This window comes from Vulpes lagopus, chromosome 2 (assembly GCF_018345385.1).
Source record: "Vulpes lagopus strain Blue_001 chromosome 2, ASM1834538v1, whole genome shotgun sequence".
Lineage (NCBI taxonomy): Eukaryota > Metazoa > Chordata > Mammalia > Carnivora > Canidae > Vulpes > Vulpes lagopus.
Window position 1 is genome coordinate 5,201,094 of NC_054825.1, and position 18,181 is coordinate 5,219,274.

Here is an 18,181-nt window from a genome sequence, read left to right on the forward strand (position 1 = left end):
ATTAGGAAGCTAATGAGTAGACACTGGGAAGGCGAGAGGCAAATTGCAGGCTGGCTAACTCTATCCTCGCTCATGACAAGTAAAACACCAAAGGTGTCATTTAAAAAATATTAAATTATTGGGTAGGAAACTCCAAATTCAAACAGAATAAATAAAACCAATTTTTAATAGCCTGGCATTAACGACAGGCTGGTAGAGACAGAGTCGGTGTCAACTGTGATACGTAAGTACCCACTGAGGGCTCCTTCCAGGAGGGATATGCTCATTCAGCTCTGAGATGCCAGCAGCCAGAAGTGCCAGCAAAAACTCAGAGGACAAACACAGCAACCCGAGCATCTCCAGATGACACCACACTCCCCAATCCAATGGAAAGAAGCTGCAGGGAAGGGAAAAAAACCTCAGGATGACTGGATATTAAGTAGTAAGTATAATACAAAAGCAATCATCAATCAAACCCGGGGGGAGGGAGGTAGTAGAAAGTCTGGGAAGTGAGAGCGATAAATTTTCAAAACGATGAAATGCTGTCACTTTCAAGTTTTTAAAAGAAATTAACACCCTGGCTTAGCATGGTATTGGCAAGAACTGAGAATTTCTGAGCGGGGGTGGGGGGGTGGGGGGGTTACTAGAAATTCATTACTTCTGAACTCCCTGGAAGTGACCTAGTGGAAATAAGACTTGAGTCCACTTCCTAGAGTCTAGGACACCTCAGGTCTAAGAGCGCCAGCAACGACTGAACCCCACTTACGCTGCATATCTGTCTGGCAAAGCCTCACTTTCCTAACCAGAGAGGTGAATGGCAGCAGAGACACTACAATAATTATCCCAAATTATAAATAAGTGGGGGTGTGAATGAAACTATGCTCCACTGAACTTAGCATAGTGTCAAAAAAAAAAAAAAAACTAGGGAAAAGATTTGAAGTATCACACAGCTGGTGTGCTAATTTTGGGAACTACAATTAGTTTAAAACAAAGACACATCACGTTTACAGGATTGACTACTGCATTACACACTCAACAGATTTCTTTTAAAAATCTGTCTCTGTGCACACTTTAAAACAATTACTTCCCAGTGCAAGCAAATGATGGCATCTTTATCCTTTTCAGCCTATGCAAAGTTTCTTTTGCTGTTCACTGTCTTTTTTAAAGAGGTGACCGCTTCCTTTCTAGAGAGCGGATCACAGAGCGTAAATGCAGAGAGAGAGCCTCACAATACAGTCTAAAACCCTTTCCTTTATTCTACAGACAGAGAACAAGCAAATTCAGTGGAGTAGAAAGTTTCTGTCTAAAGGAACTGGGATTCAGAGACTCAGATTCCAGGCCGAAGATCAGAAGAGGTGCCCCCGACAAGCCAAAGCCCAGGGACCAGCGGCGAGCATGTTCTATGCTTTGATGGCGGGGGGAGCACGTGATGTAAGCATCTAACAAAACCGAGTAGGCCACACGCATCCCATTTAGGCATTTCAATGCGTATCAATTATCCCACAATTTAAAATTCAGCTTTTTGATAAAGGGATCTTAAAAATGTTTAAAGCACACAGATTAAATATTCCAAACGAAAGACAAAGGTTGTCAGCTTGGGAAAAACAGCAGCGATATGCTGCTTACAACATGCTGTCCTCAAACAAAGGGACAAGGAAACATTGGAGGAAGGAGATGCTCCACAACAACTAACAGAAGCGGGTGATTTAGTGGATTGGAAGTCATCAAACCCTTCATGCCTTGGTTAACACCATTTGCACATATTTTCCAGATGAAATTGTGAGGAAAGGACTCTCCCGGGGTCCCATGCCCTATTCAGTGCTCCTTCCACCCTGCCAAGAAGGAAGCTTGGCAGAGAAGCAGGAGGAGGTGTGGAAGGAGAATGGAGAGCCCACAGGGCAGGCTAAGGAGCACCAAGAATCCCACAAGTGATGGGAAGCCAGTGCAGGGGACGGAGCCATCTTCATGTCGGACAGTGGTGACTCAGGCCACACCAGACCCTCCAGAGAAAACGATGGACACACTTAGAAAATGATCGCGGTCTTCTACAAATACCTTCCACAAACGCAGCATGTCACTTGTATGTTTTAACACCTCTTCCGCTGATCAGGGCGCCCTGCGTGAAAACAGGTGCCAGCCCCACAGATCCCCCGAAGTGGCTTCCTAGGGACAGGTTATCGGGAGTCCCTGGCAGGGCACCTGCTGGCCATGCACCCCAAGAAGGCGCTCCTAAGGACAGGCACAAAACTCCAAAAGGGAACTTGCCCGATTCCAGGAGAACCTTCTTCAATTAAAAACATATTTTACTTAAAAATGTAAATGAAAATAGTTATCCCAGGACAAAAATAAAAGAACTAATAAAGAACATCATAAGATAACATTTCTAAGAACTCATGTAATTTTCATATTGAGATATCCCTGGAGAAGAAGTCCATTTCCTCCCTGCCCACCACCTCCCCACCCCACCCCATTTCTTCTCTGGGAGATCCTGTCCTTTTCTAAAAATGTAATTTTAGATTAAAAACATAAACCCATAGCTCAATTCTCAGTCTACCTGGAATCTCAGATATTACATCTGATGATTGGGAATACATCATGCTCCCCTTCCCAGCTCTGAGGACGCAGCGGAGGACCAAGAACGCCCCCACCCCATGCTTCCTGCTCCTGGTGCAACTCTCCACTCCAGCCCCTAGGTTCCAGTCTTCCAAAAAAAACCAATGGACTCCTGCAACCCCCCACTCTCAGGACAAAGGGGACCTCGATGGCTCAGTGGGTTAAGCATCTGCCTTCAGCTCAGATCACGATCCCAGGGTCCTGGGATCGAGTTCCACATTGGGCTCCCTGCTCGGTGGGAAGTCTGCTTCTCGCTCTACCCCTAACCCCTGTTCATGATCTCTCACTCATGCTTTCTCTCACGGTCCCTGTCTCCCTCAAATAAATAAAATCGTGAATAAAAATAAAATTAAAATTAAAATAGTCCTCCTACCGGTTTTGTTGGATCGAGATTTGGTGATAGGCAAAGTTTTAATAATGAACCACAAAGAACACTGAGCACTTACCTCGGCTTGCTGCCACACACGGCTGCCCACCGCTCCAAGAGTAACTCTGGCTGCAGTAGGAAGGTGGGACACTAAGTCCCCAACACATAATAGACCCACCCAAAGGGGAAATGCAACTGTATAACCTGGAGCGCACCAACATCCTGCTGAACCAGTGGTTTGCTGTCACGCCCACTATATGGACCTGGAAAAATAGAGCAGCAGAAGGAAGAAGGGGCCAACTGGTAGACCACGTACATCAGCAAGGTGACTTCCAGGGGTTAACGGATCCACAAAGCTACTCCTTTGAAGGGGTGACAGATCCACAAAGCTACTTCTCTGAAGGATTCACTGATGAGAACATGTAAGCAGAATCGTGACCTACCAAGGAATTATCAGAGAAGACGGGCCTGACAAATGGCAGGAGGAATAGTATTTCCTTCTACCTTAATATAAAATGCATCATTTAAAAGAAAAACAATGAAAGGACTTGCCAGACACCTAACCTCTCAAACACAGCAACTCTGCATGTAATCTTGAGCGGTGACCACACAAAATGTATAATGTCACCATGATATGAAATGTTATAAAAATATCATTTTCAAATTTTGATTACACTTTTGTTATGTTCCACCTCACCAGACGATGAGGACTGTTATTCTTCCTCAATCATTAAACTAGAGAGAAGAGAATTTATGCTTTAAAAAGAAAAAAAAAAGTGTCTCTAAGAATCAATCACCGTATCTAAAGGTTACACAGGCAAGAATAAAACCTGCTTTGTTTTAATAAGATACACCTTTTATAGCTTTCTTTCCCCTTTACCTCTTCCCTAATTCAATGTACCATATTGAATGCATAGGATTTCCCAAGGGAAAAATAATTCTGCTTGAATTATAAAAGTGTCACATTCACAGTTCATAGAGAATAATACTGCTCAGCTTCTCATCAAAATTATACTGCCTAGCACAGGATTCTAAATAAAGCCAGAGTAATGTACAAACTTATTATCTGACTCAGGATGTCGTGAGAAGAGCACTGGGCTGAGAGACGTTACACTGCAGGCTGACCCTCCCTCACGGGAGCCACTCTACTCCTACGTGAGTGACAACAGCTCTAGGTGTGACTTTCCCGCTCCCCGATCCCACAGTGTTACCTACTTGAATGCTTTTGAAACTGGACTCCACATACTCCACATAAAGTCCATGATTTCATCAATACATCTACAAAAAATAATTCTTTCCACCATAAGTTCTGCCCAATAGTTTTAATGAAATTCGTAATTATTCGCTATGATGGAGCTGATGATTTTTTAAGCACACGTAGGATACACTCCTTTTTCACACTTGCTTATGCAAGAGCAACCAGACAACAAGAAATAAATTTCTTGCTGGGCATATTTAAGATCTGATCTTTTCTCTGGTCTCAGCTTGGGCTACTTGGCATGCCGGCTGGAACACCAATCCTACACGAAGGCATTAAATAATCTTTCCATCCGCCAGTGGACAAGTCCAGGGCAGAGCTGCAGGGCCCATTGCACAAAGTGACAAATCTGAATTGGCCTCAGCTACATTTACAAACGTCACACAGGCCCTCCTCTGTCCTGCTGGCCCATCCAGCTCCCTCACTGCACACTGCATCACGAAGCTATTTTTCTTTTCAATTTCTCCGAGTCTGCTCCTTCCAGGAATGGTCACTCCTTCACATCAAGAAGGTTGGCGAGGGTTCATTCTGAGAGTTGTTATGGATCTAAAGAGAGCGACGGGCCCTCTGCGTCTTCTAGGATTATAAACAATATGAAAATACGAGCCTCTGACTACGAGTGGCCATTCGCCCCTCGCACAGACAACTGAGCCAAGGGAGGAGATATTCTAACCCCTGGGCACGGCTGTGCCTGCCTCATGCCTTGGACTCCCCAGCTCCATGAATCAATTATTCTCCTTCCTTCTGGACCTAATTTGAGTTGGGTGTATGCAATTGGATTACTGCAGCTTTACAGTAAGACCTTTAAGACCTGAAGTCAAGTAGTGGCAGGGCTGTGACACCGTCCTCCCTCCACACTGGGCTGGTTATTCTGGGTCCTCTGACTCTGCACAAATCAGAATCAACTAAGATTTCTACTGAGATTACAATGAATGAATAGATCAAGTTGGGAAGAACTGACATCTTAACAGTATTGAGTCCTTTTACCCATACACTGGGGTAACTTCCCATTTATTTACCTCTTGTTTGAAGCTTATGCAATTTGCAGTAAAAGAGGCCTCACTACAGAAAATCAAAATACAAAAATGAACCTACAGCAAATGCATTTATAAATAAATCTACAAACCTACAGCAAATGCATTTATAAATACCATTCCACAAGTGACCTGCACATAAGCCTTTGGAGATCCTGTCTCTTCCTTTCACTTGAGAACATCTTGTTTAGGATTGACTGGACAGTTTTTAGAGCATTTTAAAGCCCCCTCATCCTTCTTAGAAATAAATCTCTGGGAAGGGGGTTCATGGGGCAGCTTCATCTTGAAGATGACAGAGAAGAGCCAGTGGACATGGGATATAAAGGTTTTTCTCAACAACTCAGCTCCTAAAATGCAGACTTTTTACATGATTATGCTTTCTGCCCATCCCTTGTGAAAGTTTTTCCATTATTACTTCTAACAGACATTGCATGGCACCAGGAGGATCAGAGAGATGGCGGGCATCCAAAGGCTTTGACAAGTGAGAGTGCCACAAATACGAAGGATTACGATTATTTCACGCTCCACAATCCAGCTGGACAAAAGCAGCAGATAAATTCCCTCCACACCAGATGGGAGTCTGGGATTGGTATCTCCCTCCACTGCGTTATGTAACCAAGCATCCAGTAGCAACAAGCTCTGTATCTGCATAATTACCAACAGCCAACCGGCCAGCAGCACCAGTAAGCAGACACTGGATTTTGGGAGGAAACAGGACGCTGTCCAAAGAGAAAAGGAAATGAAAACCTAATCCTAAAACATAGCCATGCAGTCAGAAATGGCAGGAGGACACACATGAGGAAGATACCTAGAATGTGCCACAAGGAGTAAATAAAGACGTTCCCATGACAGAGTGAGCAGAGTCATTAACACAGCAATTCCCAAAAAGAGGTGTCAAGCGGGGTCTCAGGAGAAGCCCATATGCTCAAAGTCTGGACCCCCTACAACCTCCACCTGCTTCTACACATACTTCCATCACTCACATGCTTAAAGCCAAAAATTTGGTAGGTGATTATGACACCTCCCTTCATCTTCCTCACTTCCTATATCAGATCTCCTACCATGGCCTGCAAATTATACCAGCGGTTCTCCATCTCCTTCTCGAAACTCATCACCAGTACTACAGCCCAATGGTTCTCGTCCAGGAGCAATTGTGCCCTCCAAAGCCCTGGAGGCATTTGGCAGGACGCCTGGAGATATTGTTGGTTGTCTATGCTACGGCATGCATGTCGCTGCTAAACATGTTCCACTGCACAAGAGAGCCCCTAGGACCAAGAACTTTCAGCCCTAAAGGTCAAGAGTGCTGAGGTGGAGAATGCTGCTGGGCCCCAGTACCATGGTCTCTCACCTGGATTCCACGAGAGCCTTTCACCCCACTGCTTCCTCTCTCAGCTGCTCCAATCCATCCTGCGGATGGCAGCCAAGATGATCCTCTAAAAAGCCAAATCTGATCTGACCAAACCCTCGCCAGGGCACCTGAGTGGCTCTCTGGACCCCTAACAGGACCACAGGGCTCGGCCCAATATGTCCACGCTCACCTGTCCCTCCTCTCCTCACAGTCCTGGCCTTCCCGTTGCCACTCTATCCAGCCACAACCACAATTCATCTTGCATTTCACGACAGCAACAAATACCTGCCTGTCTGCTGCCTCTTCCTGGGACTTCCTCCATTTTGTACTTTCTTTAACCAGCTCCTCCTTGGAACCGTCCTTGAACCCCTCAACTATTTCCAATCCCCACCCTGATATACCTTGTCATTCTATCTCTTACTTTTCCCAAAAAAAAACATTATAATCTAAAATTAGAGGCTTATGCCTATTTTGCTTAAAATCATGTATTGCCATCTAATAACTATGTTTATGGGTGTAGTTATTTGGTTAATTTCTGGCTCATTCTTCAATGCAATCACCATGAGAACAAAAGCCATATCTCTGTTATCTGTGCCCAGTGCCTGGCACAGAATGAACATATTATTAAGTACATTTTAAAAATATATGACCAAATAAATGAAGGATGAGGTGCTAGTCATAAACCTATCCATGAGGCCTGCTGACACTCACAGGGACATTGAATAAACCCTGACTGTGATGGAGGATGGAAGGCCAGATGACACCATGCCCCAAGGTATATTGGGGGGGGGGGGGGACCCAGAGGCAGAGGCCACAGATCGGGGAGGGGAGCTGAGGGAGAGACCTCTGAAGGTCAAGGTCAGGGATGGAGAGAAGGAATTTGCTGGAGCCACAAATTCAAAGCAGCACTTTCCCCCTCAGTGAGCATCATAAGGAGGACAGGACAGAGGGGATGGCCAGGAAATGCCCAGAATTCTGCAATCCCAAATTAAAGGCTTGTCCTCTGACACAGGTAGGAACATGGGAGTAATCAGGACAAAGGAAACCTGCCACGGAATTTTTGAAAAGATAAATGCCAACAACTACTTATCAATGAAATCATTTACCGCAGGCTTAAAATGCTAAAAGCAAACTGCTAGTATTCAACAATGGAAAAATTAATATGATGAAAAATCACTTGATTAGGTAAATGAATGCACATCAATTCAGGTCCATGTTCTGAACTGGCATAGAGCCATCACAATCATAATCATGACTGCTCATTAATATGGAAAGATGCTTGTGATCTAATGATACAGGAGCAGGAAACCCAATGGCATCTCTGTTGGAACTATCAAAATGCTCACAACCATGCACCACAACTGGTGGAAAACCAATACAAACGGTTGGTTTGCTGAAGCAGAGCAGCCGACAGAAAGGACTTATCATCTTTTCATTTCTGCTACTGTTACAATGTGCTGTGTTGGACATGGGGAGGGGCTCAAGGGGGCAAGTATATCCATACAGGTAGCTTCAGATAATGTCTTGCCCTGTGGGCAGTACCTCAAGCATCCTAGGGGAGCAGCCAAGAAGACGGTGGAATTGCCCTGAAAGGCACTGAGGCCAGAAGAGACCCCAGAAATACAAGTCTAGGCAAATGCTCTCCTGAGTACCAACCACTCTGGCAGAAGCTAGGAGTCTGATGTGTTCAAATCCCTCGGCCAGACTGCGGAACTCTCTGCAGAGTCTGGAAGCCACAGACCAGAAAGCTGCATGAGGAAATTGAAAGTACTTGGAGCTGAAGGTTTACTAAGAACAAGTCATAAAATATTTTCTTCACCTTTCTGTGGCTTTGTTTTTGCTGCTTTCTTTTTTGACATGAGTCATGACTTCACCTCCAAGCATCTCGTCATCTGTGTACAGGGAAAGCTCGCACAATCAGAACAACCCAGAACATAAGGCAGATGAGGGCTGCAAGCCCGGGTGAAGCCAGCCCTGCAGGGACACCTGCCCAAGCCCGACTTCCATGTGTCCCCTCCTGCTGGTGCTCACACAGCAGCCAGAATGCTCTCTACACGAGGGCAGCCCTGGCCACTTCCCCAATTCCCCATGTCGCCCAGGGGCCAACACCGTCAGCATTAACCCCACACTGATTAGACATGAATGATCTTGGGCCCCCTCTCCAGAATTTCTGAGTGAGAATCTGCATTTTAATAAGACCTGCAGGCGATCTGTGGGCACACACTGAGGCCTGGGCGCTACCCCTCTAGCCCTTCGTCAGCCACTGGCATCCTCAGTCGGGCAAGAAGGTGAGAGCTCTTCAATCCAGATGATTTTGGGTCATGAGGGTACTGGCCACGGAGATGAGGGACCAGTATTCAGCTTACAGAAATTGGTAGCACCCGAGCCAGGAAGGTGTACTAACAGCAAACAATGAGACATCTTTTTCTATTTCTTTTTCCTTTTCCTTTTCCTTTTCCTTTTCCGGTTAGGGATGGTTATTGATTGTGTTGATTAATCCAAGAGTTCCAGAGATGCGAGTCAGGGCTTTGCTTGCCTGTCTCTCGTCACCCATGTGGACAAGGATGGGGGGATGGGTGGTTTGGGTGGTGACCTTCTGGGTCATGCTGTCTGCTTTGGGGGGAAACCCTGTTGAACCAGAACATCTGGGTGCTGAGGGTCTGCAGCCCAGGAGAAGCCAGTACAAAGGGAAGGTTTACATTTGATTAAGAATCAGCAACAAGCCAGGCCTTCTAGAGAGTTCTGCTGACACAGAGAGGATCGGGGAGGACTGGGATTCAGGAGCTGTAGGAATGTGCCATGCCTGGAAGTGGTGACCATCTCCAAGGACCGCTGTACCGAAATACCACAAACGTGGCCTCTTAAGACAGAAATTTATTTCCTCAGTGTCCCCTCTGGGTGCTTGTCTTAGTTTGGGTGGTTAGCACAGATTATCCTTGCCCGACGCGGCCACTAATCCCCGTACCAACAGACGCTACGGAAGCAGGTGGTTCCCGCGGGCAGAATGGCTCTGCAGCCACACAACACCGAACTTGACAGGCTGGTCCCGCGAGGTGGGCAGTGGTGTGCAATCACAGGGAGAACCAGGGCTCTAGTGAAAAGCAAGGCCAGACAGTGGCATTGAACACAACCAAGCAGACAAGAGGCCCACAGATTCATAACCCGGGGGCGTGTCCTCACAGCTCTGGTGAGGACTTTCACAGGCCTTCCAAGCATTAGGAAATCTGGCTGCCCCCCAGTAAACCAGATGGAACCAGGGCTTTGCCACATAGAGAAGGCCAGCCAGGGAGGCTTACGAAAGCACTGTTTATGGAGTAAAAAACGAGAAACAATCCAAGTTCCCAAACACAGGAAACTGGTTCAATCAGGGATGACAAAACCACAAGGTCATACGCAACCTTAAGAACGATGTTCTTGAAAAATAGTACAGGACGTAGGGAAATATATATGGAAAAAAATGAAAGTTGTAAAAGCACGTGTAGATGCACGGACGTATCTGTCAATGTTCGTGTACGTACAGATCACATATATCACATAAGCTCAAGTATATCTGATGACACTAAGGAGAAAAAGCACACCATTATAAAGACAAACATGCTAAAAAAGAATAAAAGATGAACATGCTAAATAGTGTAATTAATCCACGGGAGATGAAAGATAAATGAGTCTTATTTTTCTTAATCAATGTTTGGCATTTTCCACTTTTCTAACAAGATCGCAATTACATTTAAAACCGAGGGCAAGGACATAATAAAATGCTGCTTTGTTTAAGAGAACCAGTAAGATGACATCCTTTGGAAATCTCGAAATCTCGCACCCAGCACAAGAAGCAGCAATGTCCATCACCGAGGCCCTGGGAGGTCAGGAGCCCCCTGTGAACCTGACATCAAGAGTCTGATGACTCCTGACCCCGATTTGGCATCATCCTCAATACACTGAGACAATGCTTCCTGGAGACCAAAAATTCTAAACTCCCAACCTGTGACAAGCGGTGTGGCCCCCAGACACTAGCTTAGAAATGGACAAGTAGCAACGAAGTCTTCTGATGAGGAAGGAGTTTAGACAAGCCGTATGGTGAGTGAGTGATGCTCATTTCAAGTCAGGACATGGGGTTTAAGGAACTGAAACGGTGCTTCTCGGAGGACAAAAGTCCCCCACCCCCACCCCAAACGGCATTGAGCACAAGCATGGTCCCTTCCAGAGAAGGCCAGATGAAGCAGCACCAAGAATGATGAGGGAGCAGCCCCCGGCAAGGAAGACAAAGCCTCCCGCATCTGGGCACTAACCTCAGCCCGAGGACCTCGATTTCGGGCCCCCAACACCCCCGTGCAGTCCGCTGAGCCACAGGGGCCCGAGGCTGTATGAGACGCGGGAGACACAGAACACGAACCCTATTCTCACCCTACACTAAACAGGAGATACAGGAGATGAAACCTCAAGAATGAGGGACAGCCGCGTTTTTAAATGTGGGGTGAGATACACTCGCCGTTCAGGAAAAACACCGTAGTGCCTGTCAACATGTAGTTTGGTTGTTTTCTTTTGTTTTTATTGAAATACATTAGTTCAGAATAGACCAGAGGTATTAGAACAGAAAGTGCCAGAGGGTATTACATGGAATAAAGGTAAGAACCTTCTCGTGAAACATCTTTCAGCTTCACACACACACACACCCAAGAATCAATTTCTTATTGTGGATCATGGTCAGAGTTTCCCTCTACAGAAAATTCTGGATTTCTCAGCCCCAGACTCACCAGCAGACTATGCCTCGGAAGCAAGGTGGACTAATCTCTAAGATTAGTCCATAGAGCTAATATGTTAGTAGTATCTTTGCAATTCAGTGAAAACAGCAAAGCCTGTGTTAACTCTGATTGTAAAACCCCAAACACCCCAAACCTAGCACTGCAACCCACGAGTGGTCAAGAAAGAGAACCACCCGCTGCCATCACAGAGGGATCATGACTGAGATCCTGTCCTCCCCAAAGCCTGCATGACCAGCCCCATCAAACGTCCTTTACTCCCCTTAAACACACTCAATTTAGAGGCATTTGGTCAAAGTTGTTTTTGTTTCTTTAGGGGGAGAGGCAGACAGAGAGGCAGAAGGAGAACCCAGCATGGAGCCCAGTGCAGGGCTTGATCTCACAACCACGAGATCATGACCTGAGCCAAAATCAAGAGTTGGATGCTCAACCGACTGAGCCACCCAGGTGCCCCGCTCAAAGTTATTTTTTAAATGCTTTACACAGGAACATATAGTACGTCCACTTAGATGGAAAGGTCCACCAGAGGGTTTTTATGCCTTTACGGCTCCAAAGCATCAGACACAGAGCTGCTGTCCACCGACGGGAAAGACCATGTGGGCTCTGTTTCTGAATACTGTCAATGACGGTGCTTAGCAGCATTCTCCAGAGGAGTTGAAGACAAAGGAATATGGCTCTGGAACCAGGCAAGCCTAGGCCTCAACGGTCACTTGGCCTCATGCTAGCCATGTGGCCTTGGACAAGTTAGCTAATATTTCTGATTATTTGCATCTGAAAGCAATGATAGTCCCTATTTAATAGCATCATCATAAGGATCCAATAAGCTGATACATGTAAAGCACTTAGGACAGAAAGTGATCAATGAATATCAGCTGTTGCTATTCTAGCACGTGGAGCTCAGGATTTTTTTCTATCAACTATCGGAATTAATTCAAGGAGGCGTCCCAACATCCAGATGTTTCGTGTTCTCTAGGGGAGGCACTCTACTTGAGTCTCTAAGAATTAAAGGAGAATTGGTTGGGTCGGCCAAAAAGATTTCTGAAAGGCAGAAACTGGAATCTGACCCATTTCTCCAGGCAGCTGGAAAACATCACAGCTTTCTGAGAAAAAGAAGGCCACCACCAGATGTGAGTTTTAGGAAAACACTGACACACAGTCAGGAAATAAGAAAGGGCAGGTACGGCACCGAGGGTGTAGAGCTAAGAAACTTTCCGCAGAACTTTATCAAGAATAACTGTGGAATGAGCAAACACATGTGTGATATTAGAGCCAAGGAGAAGAAAAGGAAGAATGGCCACATCTGGCTTTGCAGAAGCCACATCTGAGTGCCACTGAGTCATACGTGAAGGAGAGGTGGACCACAATCACCCAGGGGAGAGCAGAGAGAGAACCAGAGGGCCCTGGCAACGGTACAAGGCCCCTCCTGTAGGATGGGAAGGAGAGACATGTGATGGCAGTGAAGGGTCCCACAAGCACCTACTGAGGGTTGAGAATGTCTAGGCACGATCATAGACAAAAGGAAAAAGCAATCTGATATACAGACAGAAGGTTCTAGACTGAGAGGATGCGTAAGGGATTGATCAGAACCCCAGAGGCAGAGATGGGTGGGGAGGATCTCCGCACAGGTGGAAGGTTAGTTTCAGGTAGCAGGACAGGAAGTGAGAAAGGTAAGGTGATGCTAGACAGATCACGGAGGATCTTTTCAGCAAAGCAGACAGACTATAATCATTTGCTGAAGGTGGTGGCAGAGGGGTGGTGATAAACCTCAAGCTTGAGAAGTTGCTGGGAATAGCTGCTAAGGTAAATTCACTAAGGAATTTCAACATTAAAAAAATTTTTTTTTAGTAAACTGATATGGTTGTGATGGAAAGGAATATGGAAATTCCTCAAATAATAAACACAGTATTACTGTATGACCCAGCATTTCCACGTCTGACATACACCCAAAACAAGTGAAAGCAGAGACTCAAACAGTGATCTGTAAACTCATGTTCACAGCATTATTCACAATGAATAGTATTATTCATAATGTCCATCCGTGGACGCATAAATAAACACAGTGTGGTCTACAGATAGGAGGGAATACAATTCTGCCTCACAGGGGAAGGGGCTCGGACACCTGCTACACACTCCATGGAAGAGTCCAGGAGACGCAGGGGAAGGGGCTCAGACACCTGCTACACACACCATGGAAGAGTCCAGGAGACGCAGGGGAAGGGGCTCGGACACCTGCTACACACTCCATGGAAGAGTCCAGGAGACTCAGGGGAAGGGGCTCGGACACCTGCCACACACACCATGGAAGAGTCTAGGAGATGCAGGGGAAGGGGCTCAGACACCTGCTACACACACCATGGAAGAGTCCAGGAGACACACGGGAAGGGGCTCAGACACCTGCTACACACACCATGGAAGAGTCCAGGAGACACAGGGGAAGGGGTTCAGACACCTGCTACACACACCATGGAAGAGTCCAGGAGACACACGGGAAGGGGCTCAGACACCTGCTACACACACCATGGAAGAGTCCTGAAGCCAATCACAGAGAGACAAACACTGTATGATTCCACTTACATGAGGAACCCCGAATATGAATGTTTGCAGAGACAGAAAATAGGATGGTGGATGCCCAGGGACTGAGGGAGGGAAAGAACAGGGAATCATTCTTGAACGAGGACAGGGTTTCTGTTTGGAGAGATGAAGTAAGTTCTAGAGATAGATGGTGTGAATGCGCTTAATGCCACAGAACTGAATTCTTGAAAATGGTTAAGATGGTCATTTTTAAGTTCGTTACCATAATAAAAAAAAATTTAAGGGTCTGGCAGCAGCCCTGAGGTCAGGGGCATTCACTGAGGGACAGTGAAGCAGCACAAAGGTGAGTCTGTCTCCAGAAATACACAGATGCCCCAGAGCACGGTCCAGAAGCACAGGCATCCACGGCCCCCAGCAGAAGAGGGAAGGACAGCGCAGCACACCCCTGAACCCCGCAGGTTTCTCTCCCACGTAACAAAAACATACTGTCCCCTTTGTGCACATGCTCACTTACATTCTTTCAACCACTCACGTACCATGTCTGCTCCGGAGTCCAATGGAAGGCAGCACGGCTGACAACTACATAGACACCAAGTTCGTCCTGCAGTTAATTATTGCCCCAAACTCCTCTTGCCTGTCTCTCCCTTGAGGCATAAAATATGGGAGCTGACTCTAATCTGCCAGGTGGATGGAGGTGGTGGCTGCAGTTCTGGGCAGGTGACTGCAAGGTGCAGGTTCCAGTGGACAGGGCAGCCCGTCGCAACCGCCACCCACCAAGCCCATCGGCTCACCCCACGTGATGCCAAGAAGGCACGAGAGCCCACTGACGTCCCAGTCACAGAGAAGGGCACACAGATCATCTCAAAAATCAAAACGGCCACCAAGGGCCACCCTTTGAGAAACAACATGTAACCCCTATGAAACACCGCTTGGCTTTTCCATATTTTCTCTGTAGAAGATGATTCACAACTATATTTGTTTCCACAGAGCAAAACGTAAAGAGGTTGAACAATGCAAAAATCATGGTCCTGGGATGGGAGTCTTTCAATCTCACCCATAGAGAGAGCACCTATTGTGCAAGAACAAAGTACAAAATTAGCAGCAAGGGAGGTAACGTTTGGAACAAGACTCCGTCACCCGTCTCGCAGATGTAAAGTTGGCATCCACACATGAACATCCCTGAATTCACTTCCGCCTCACAATAAAACACCCACTGGAAGGAAGGTCTTGCAAGACTTCAGTCACTAATTTGACACAGAGGGAGGCAGGCAGACAAAAGTCAAGCCCAATCAAATTTAATAACATTTAAGAGTATATTTGGAAATCTAAAATTACTGCTGGGCTCAAACTTCCTGTAATTTTTATCTATTCTTACACCCGCCGCGCCTGGTTTTCTAAAATGCCACAGGATGTCGTAGTAAAAGTCCCCAACACATTGCTAATTTTAACCCTGCTGCCATACGGAAGCGTGGGGCAGCACCAAGGCGCCAAAACAGTTGACCTAAACCTTCAATATATGAACCACATCGCTTCCTGTATAGATCACCAGGGTTTTTTTTTTTTTTTTTAAACAAGAAATTCACATAAGATCAAGCAATTCCACTGAAGGCTCCAGCAGCTCTGAGATCAAAGGGCCAGTGTGGCTCCGCCGGGCTGAGTTATGTGGGTTCCCCTGGTCACAGTAGCCATCAGACACACCTGACACATGGACGTCTTCCTTCCAGATTGAATAGTTAAGCTTGAAACGGAAATCACTCCCAAAACATCTTCAAGACAAAAGCCATAAAGATGTTTTCTGAAATCACGCATTAAGAGAGCATGAAGGAAAGAGAGTAGCAAAGACAGCTATGGCGAGCACTTGTGTGAAAGCTGAGAGTTAATCACTCAGAAGATTCTTGTCCTCTGTTCTTGTCCTCTGAAGGAATCAGCTTGGGCTGCCAACTGCACACAATACCTGACTGCAGTTGGGTGGCCCCATGGAAACTTCCAGAAGGGGTAAAGCCGAAGAGCACGCACGGCGCTGGGGCTGCTCCAAGGGCCCTCCCCGTGCTCCGCCTCCCAGCATTTCCACACTCCAAACCCACAGACGAGCAGACCTCACAGGAGGTGAAGGCATCTTTCTTCCACGGGGCAACAAGGGTAAGAACAAATGATCCCAGTGGTGAGAATGGTGGGACCAGGACAATGCTGGATCCTCGCTCTTCTGTGCAAGCCAAAGCCTCATAGCAGGAGGAAGACATTATGACCATTCCCACAAGGTAACTCGACTGATGCCTGGACACCAACCCTCTGTCCAGACCCGGAGACACCCTGACCAGTGACATGCAAACATTATTCTCATTGGCATCCTCACGTTTATGAAGAGTCAATTCAGAACGTCTCCTGGCCAAGGAGCAACCACAAGAGCCAGCCCTGGGCTGTCCCCGGAGCTCACGCCTGGAGGGAAGCAGAGCCCCTGCCGCTCTCATCCCACTCAGGGAGCCCTGCAGCTCACAGCGGGCCTACCTTCACCCTGACGGTCTGGTCCGACACGCTGCTCATCATGTCGCTGATGGATCGGAACAGCTGCAGCAGGGACTCCATGAAGTCCGCCTCTCCTTTGTCTTCGTACAGTCTGCAAAGGAGCACACAAGACTCTCTGGCACCTGCCAGACAGGGCCTCACCACTCCTAGCTCCTACATCAACAGCCATGAGAGGTGTTGCCTGAGTGGCAAGTGAGAATGTGGGGGAAGATCCTCCACATCCATGGAATGCAGGAGGCAGCTCGGAAATGGGGTTCATCTGGACCACAGGGCTATGGAGAGATGTCCTCACGCTCAAGAGGCTGGTTTTTAACCACACCATCTATTGCCTTTTTCATTGTAACATAACATAACATTTTATAAATCTGAAAAACACAGAAATGTATAGAAAGAAGGGAAAGAAGGAGAGAAAGAGGAAGGAAGGAACAGAGGAAGGAAGGAACAGAGGAAGGAGGAACAGAGAAATTCATCCTACCCCACAGAGATGACACCATTAGTATTTTGCTGTTTTTCTTGCCAGTGTTTTTTTAAACCCACGGTGTCACATAATTAAGATAAATTTAATTTCCTGAATTTAACACGATCTTGTAGCCATTTGAAAATGAAAGAAAAGTAAATTTGGGCAGCCTGGGTGGCTTAGTGGTTTAGCGCCGCCTTCAGCCCAGGGCCTGATCCTAGAGACCCAGGATCGAGTCCCACATCAGGCTCCCTGCATGGAGCCTGCTTCTGTCTCTGCCTCTGTGTGTGTGTGTGTGTGTGTGTGTGTGTGTGTGTCTCATGAATAAATAAATAAAATCTTTAGAAAAAAAAGTAAATTCGAAATTACTTTATTTCAGAATAATGACACTATACAAACGTATTCATCACAGAATTGATGGGAATGGGAAAATCTTCGAGAGGTGGAGCATTTGTTCAATAAATGGGTAATAAGGAAGTTGTACATTGGTTACATGTATACAAATATATGTTGCTAATTATAAATAAGTTTCAAGCATAAATTATTTATTAGCAGTTACTTCAAGTTGCTGTGTTACTAAAAAGCAATGCATTTGCATTTTAAAATGTTGCAACGCAGATGTTTTCTTAATATAGACTAGTTTTCTGCCTAATTAAAAGTATACCATACCTGAAAACTTGTGTACAATGGAAAATGTTGTAAACTAAGTGATAATTAATTACCCTAGAGATAATCTTATATTTAAATGAGTTCCATTGTAAACCAACAAATTCTGTCTAAAATGGGAGACTGCAACTTAGTGTGTCTGTTTCATAAAGATTTTATTCAATAGGAGTTTGTTTAAATGGTGCATAGCAAACAATCAAAAATATGGAGTCATGAACTTCTGCTTGCAGGTAACACAAAGCAACAGATCAATGTTTTACAGACTGGTCCAAACACTTGGGAAGGCTTCAAGCATGCAGTTGGTCTCCTCCTCAGGACATATGCCAATTCCTAGAACTACGTGGGGTAAGGAAGCCGAAAACGTTGGTAGAGTGGGTTTTTAATCAGTCTCCAAAGATAATGAATGATAATGAATTAGAAAATGCCAGGGAGACAGGTCCCAAATGACACAGCAGACTTGCAGTTGAAAACCCTGGAGAACCAAGAGCAAACCAGATATAGATGGAGGCTCAGTAAATACAGCCTTGACTCAGCACAGCTTCTGTGGAGTAAAAGGTCACCCCCACTGTCTCTGCCTAGAAGAGGAAAAGATGAATCATCTCTGAAAGAAGAACACATCATATGAAGCTACATTTAAATAAAAATTA

At 46.0% G+C, this 18,181-nt stretch overlaps 1 protein-coding gene across 2 annotated transcripts in view; it reads right to left on the bottom strand.

The window, feature by feature from the left end:
* Positions 1 to 18,181, bottom strand: part of DOCK1 (dedicator of cytokinesis 1) — a 497,787-nt gene that overhangs the window by 350,441 nt on the left and 129,165 nt on the right. For both annotated transcript variants that reach the window (XM_041744687.1, XM_041744686.1), the window contains exon 23: positions 16,394 to 16,502. In XM_041744687.1, coding sequence (XP_041600621.1) covers positions 16,394 to 16,502 — 109 coding nt within the window. The remainder of the gene's footprint in view (positions 1 to 16,393; positions 16,503 to 18,181) is intronic.